Here is a 5,806-nt window from a genome sequence, read left to right as displayed (position 1 = left end):
TTCCTGTGCGGTCCTGCCCCAAAATAGCCTTCAATGTGCCTATGTTTTTAAAGTAGAGCTTTAGTGCACTTTGGAATACATATATATATATTTGTTTAATTTGTTTCTCATAATGTCCTTTCACCCAGCCTTTGGGTACCCAACTTTGTTTGTTTCTTTGGGTTGAGGTCTTTTCCCTCCCGTTTTGGTCTGCAGATTAACAGAGACAGGTACCTCCAAGACCAGCGGGGGAAGCTCCAGGGCCTTCTGGTAGTAGTGAATGGCCAGATGGACCAATCCGAGCTGGTGAAGACCGCGGCCTAAATTGTACAGAGATTCTTGGCACGAGCCACGGAGCTGCAGGTAGCGGTGAAGGAAGGAGAAGCCCTGGCTTAAAAAGAAAAAAAGAACGGCACAGAGTCAAAACAGGGAATTACGAGAGCCATATAAAAGACATAAAACTAAAGGATCGTCTCTTGTAATAGCCGCTTCTTCCCACTTTAACACCATAGAAATTTCTCGCACCTGTTTGGAACAGTGCAGCAGCAACAGAAATGTCAAGTGGGTTAAAAAACTGGAAATCTCCAATGCAGGTATTTCAATACAGTCTTCAAATGAATAAATGTAAGCTAGGGACACAGAGAAGGGAGGAAGGATACCTCTTGTGTCTCTCTTTCTAGGTTTTTTTTGGGGGGTGGGGGAATGGTTGTAAGTTAATGATCCACTCGCAGCTGAGGAAAACTGATTTGTTTTCGATGTATATTTATAGTTAGGAGTTTTGGCCCCCATGTGCATGACTTTGCACTTGCCCGTGTCGAACCTCATTTGCCATGTTGGCGCTGCAGGAAGTGGTGGCCGGCTACAAGCACAGACCGCTTCAAGAGGGGACTGGAAAAACATATGGAGCAGAGTGCAGGGGGTTGGACTAGATGACCTGCAGGGTCCCTTCCAACTCTAACATGCTATGATTCTATAAGAGTGGTTGAGCAGTGGAACAGAGGTCCATCAGTGAGAGCGAGTTTGGTGGAGTGGCTAGGGACGCGGACCCTAATCGGGGAGAACTGGGTTTGATTCCCCACGCCTTCACATGCAGCTGCTGCTGTGACCTTGGGTCAGTCACACGTTCTCTCAGAGCTGTTCTCTCAAGGGCAGTTCTCGAGAGAGCTCTCTCAGCCCCACCTACCTCACAGGGTGTCTGTTGTGGGGAGGGGAGGGGAAGGGAAAGGAGATTGTAAGCCGCTCCGGGTAGTGAAGGGCTGGGTATAAATCCAATCTCTTCTCCCTTCAGTGGCTCTTAGCCAAAAGGTATAGATGGAATACTCTGTATTCTTGGTGCTTGGGGGGGTGGCAATAGTCGGAGGGCTTCTGGAGTTCTGCCCCCACTGCTGATGGCACCTGGTATTTTTGGCCACTGTGTGACAGAGTGTTGGACTGGAGGGGACATTGGCCTGATCCAACATGGCTTCCCTTAAGCTCATCCTACCCCCTTTGAAATTGAAGGAACTGCCCTAAACATGGCAGTGAAATTGAAGGAACTGCCCTAAACATGATTTTTTTTTTTATCCAGGGGTGGCAAGGCACGTGTCGCTACGAATCATATAGACAAAACTCTTACATTTTTTTATATATTTCACAAGGGGGAAAAGAAACCTGCTTTGACCCCAACTGAACATCAGGAAAAACATAAATATAGGAGATGAGAAAGAGACGTCTGTGTTTATTAATAGCATTTCCAAATGCAATTTCTGGGATTAAAAGGCAGACCTCTGGACAGCCAAAGTCTGTTTGGTGAGGAAAAAAATACATCCTGGTTGCTTTTAACTCTGATAGACAAAAGGGATACAGATTTGAGCAAATAAGAAAATAGCCAGTGACATTTCGTATGACGTGGCCTAACGTGCCCATCCACATATTTTCTGCAGCAAGCCCAATTACTGAAACACAAGGAGGCCATTCTTTTTAAAAAAATTCACATTAGAGGTGTAGCATCACCATCTTTCATGACTTTGAAGTAAACAGACTAATCCTTGAACCAGACAGGCAGCCATCTGAAATCACGCCACTCTCCAAGATAGAAGGACAGATGGACTCACACTCATGCTGTATCTGAAGAAGTGAGTGGTGACTCCCGAAAGCTCCTCCCCTGCCACGAATTTTGTTAGTCTTTAAGGTGCTGCTGGATTCTTGCTCTTTTCTACTAATCCTTGATCTGCCATCACCGGAGAAAGCCACACCACATTCCCCCCCACCCCAAGCCATGCCTCTAACTTGCAAGAGGACAGTGTGGCCCATGTATGCACCCCCACTGACCTGGACTATGAGCGCATGCCTCTTCAACACGTACTTCTGAGACGCCATGTGGATGAAAGTGAGCCCTATGCAGAGGCTGTAGAGGGGCTCCTCTGGATTAGTGCGGAAAGCTTGTACGTATTGCCCTAGGAGGGAAACAGATTGTGACGTGACGCCCGAATTTCTCTCTCAAACGTTTCTCTCATGAGATAAAACTTCCCAACAGTTACAAGAAGAAACAGTCTAGACTTCAAACTAATGTTAATGGGTATATTAGGAAATAAGACAGTTAACATGGAAGCCCAGGCTATACTTAAAGCTATGGTATTAGCAGGCAAGGCAGTGATAGCTCTGGGCTGAAAAGATAAGAGCAAATGGACAGTAGATACCTGGCACACCTATTTGTTTGATTCTGAAATTACGCCAGAAGACCACATGGGAGGATAAAGCCGAAGAAATCAAAAACAGATGGAAGACTCAGACTTTGTGCCCGTGGCTGGGAATAAAGGACCAATGACTAAGGGGCAGAGGGAGGGAGGGGGGGAATTTAACGAGTTATGTAAAGTAAGGAGACAAAAGACATCATGTAACATATGGAAACCCCCCCAAAAAACAACAACAAGAAGAAACAGTCAAGTCACACAGCTTTATGTCGCTAAGAGATAAACACCGGAGTGTCACGCAGGAGACATTGCCGTCATCCCATTTATCTGTAAGAAGCGGTGCCTCTCGCCCTCTAGTTTCCGCCACTTAGAAACATCAGTCAAACAGGAGGAGTGAGCGAAGGAGAGAAGAAGAGATTGGATCTATACCCCGCCCTTCACTACCCGAAGGAGTCTCAGAGCGGCTTACGAAGTCCTTTCCCTTCCCCTCCCCACAACAGACACCCTGTGAGGTAGGTGGGGCTGAGAGAGCTCTGATGAGACAACTGCTCGTGAGAGAACAGCTCTGAAAGAACTTATGACTGACCCAAGGTCACACCAGCAGCTGCATGTGAAGGAGTAGGGAATCAGACTCGGTTCTCTCAGATTAGAGTCCGCCCTCCTAACCATGACACCAAACTGGAGCCAGGACACAGGAACTGGCACTCTCTCAAGGGCTAGGATCTGCTACAAATGCTCAGATATTAGAGGCCTTCCTTCACACTGTTCCCATTACTGCTCTCCGGTTGCCTAAAGGCTCAATGACCCTGTTTTCCATCTGTTAATCGTTGATCCATTAGATCCACAGGGCTCCCTGAATCTCAGTTGACCAGAATTCCTCCACTTGCATCGGCAGACACATGGTTTTCTGACATTTTTCCTGTAACACGGCTCTCATCTACATCCCCAGCGTGGTGCCAATGGCACCCCTCCCCAATATCTTTCTTGGAACCCGCCAAACGTTTTGGGAAAATGAGCAGGAGCGGGTGGGGCTTCTGGGCCAGCAGGACCTCTGATTGGTCACTGGAGAGCTCACTGGCGGACAACTCTTGTGGCACTCGCCAAACGTTTATAGAAAATGGGCAGGGTGAAGTGGGGCTTTTACTCAGCAAGGATACTGATTGGCCACTGGGGACGTGGTTGGATGCAGCATTAAGCTGAGCCAGTGTGAGCTAGCTCACAGTTTATTAGCCTCCGGCTCACAGATTTTTGTCTTAGCTCAGGAAGGAGGGCTCTAGAGCAAACTAATTCATGCAGGAGCCAAATTGCTCGCTCACAACTTTAATACAAGCAGCTCACAAAGTAGAATTTTTGCTCACAAGACTCTCCACAGCTTAGAGGCAGCTTTGGTTGGATGTGCAGATTTTAAAAAAATGCTGCTTCAGCGGCTGCTGCCATCACAGCGCGAGGACCTTTACTGTGTGACTGAAGATAAGCTGTATGCAAGAAAATAATTTTTAAACAATAGGGTTCACTGTAAAAGGCACCTGGCTAAACATGGCTTCTGCCTGAAATGCTGAAGAGTAACTAGCAGGGTTACGCGTGACCCCATTGTCTGACATTTTGTGGTTGGCTCTGCCTTTTACGGCAGCCATTTTGGGACTGCGCCCCCCACGGCTGTGTCAGAATTCCAAGGGAGCCTGCGGGATCAAAAAACTTGGGGCCGATCTATTTGTACAGAAAAAAATGGGGATGGGAAGGGAATCACATGATAGGAGCAGGCAAACGCAAAGTCAAACATTACCTCAGGTTATACGGATAACGTTCTGCGAATTCTAGCCACAAGCTTACCGAGAGCGTGCTTGAAACTGCCGGAAACGAAAGCATTGTGGCCGTTTAAGACGCAAAGCGCATGGTTCTCAGGGTTTTTCAGCATCAGCCGCAGGCAGAAGCGATGGTGCCGGACGTCCTGCGAGTGCATGGTGATTTGGTTGAAGATATTCCAGAGCTGAGGTTTGCTGACGTGCTCCATGACCATGATCCTGAGAGGGAGAAGCGGACATTTTTTTCCCCACCAGACAGCATATAGCAGACCAGATGGATCGTTCTACGTTCTTTTTTTAAAAAAAAACTTAATTTTTAAATTTATTTTTCTTACATCATAGAATCATAGAGTTGGAAGGGACCTTGCACGTCATCTAGTCCAACCCCCTGCAGTCTGCAGGAGCATAGCTGAAAGACAGCCCTTCAATATACCCGAAAGATGGTCGTCCACTCCAGCCTCCGCTTGGAAACGTCCAGCGAAGGAGCATCCACCACCTCCCGAGGCAGTCTGTTCCACTGCTCAACCACTCTTACAGTTAGGAAGTTTCTCCTGATATTTAGTCGGTAATGACTCCCTTGTAATTTCCACCCATAAGATCTAGTCTTGCAATCCGGAGCAAGAGAGAATAGATCTGCTCCATCTTCTACATGACAGCCCTTCAAATAATTGAAGACCGCAATCGTGTCCCCTCTAAGCCTTCTCTTTCCCAGCTCTTTCAACCTTTCCTCGTAAGACTTGGATTCCAACCCTCTCACCATCCTGGTTGCCCTCTTCTGGACACGCTCGAGCTTGTCAACATCCTTCCTAAAATGTGGTGCCCAAAACTGGACACGGTACTCCAGGTGAGGCCTGACCATAGCAGAATAGAGCGGAACTACCACCTCCCTTGATCTGGACACAATGCTTCTGTTAATGCATCCTAAGACTGCATTAGCTTTCTTCACAGCCACATCGCACTGCAGGCTCATGTTTAGCTGGTGAACATTACTACCAAACTACAAATAACAGAGTAAATAACATTATCTAGACAATCATCCTACCGATATTATTGTTCCACTTAGAGTAGAAAAATATACCAGAATAAAATACATAATCCATCTACATATCTAATAGCGAAGGCGCCCCCTGCGTGCGGATATCTAAATCCATGCACCGGGGGCACCTGGGGGGGGGGAGATTTTCCTGCACACTTGGGGCAGTCCCCAGGTGTGCACAAAAATCTAAAAAGTTGAAAAAATATAGGTGGGATATTTAAATCCCCCAAAAAGTGAAAAAGCGGTGGGCCGGGGGTTGGAAGCCTCTCAGGCCTCACCGCCGGAGCCGAAGTGGGGGGAGAGAGAGGAGGAGGGGA

At 47.4% G+C, this 5,806-nt stretch overlaps 1 protein-coding gene across 1 annotated transcript in view; it reads right to left on the bottom strand.

The window, feature by feature from the left end:
* Positions 1 to 213: 213 nt before the first annotated feature.
* LOC107109189 (general transcription factor 3C polypeptide 3-like) overlaps positions 214 to 5,806 on the bottom strand; it is a gene marked incomplete at both ends in the record, with an annotated part of 16,915 nt that continues 11,322 nt past the window's right edge. The window contains 3 exons of the mRNA XM_015409757.1: positions 214 to 366; positions 2,290 to 2,414; positions 4,482 to 4,672. Of these exons, the coding sequence (XP_015265243.1) occupies positions 214 to 366; positions 2,290 to 2,414; positions 4,482 to 4,672 (469 nt within the window). The remainder of the gene's footprint in view (positions 367 to 2,289; positions 2,415 to 4,481; positions 4,673 to 5,806) is intronic.

This window comes from Gekko japonicus, unplaced genomic scaffold, assembly GCF_001447785.1.
Source record: "Gekko japonicus isolate JY-2015 unplaced genomic scaffold, Gekko_japonicus_V1.1 scaffold7298, whole genome shotgun sequence".
NCBI lineage: Eukaryota > Metazoa > Chordata > Lepidosauria > Squamata > Gekkonidae > Gekko > Gekko japonicus.
The sequence above is the reverse complement of the archived record's forward strand: the minus strand, read 5'-3'. Positions and strand labels throughout refer to the sequence as shown.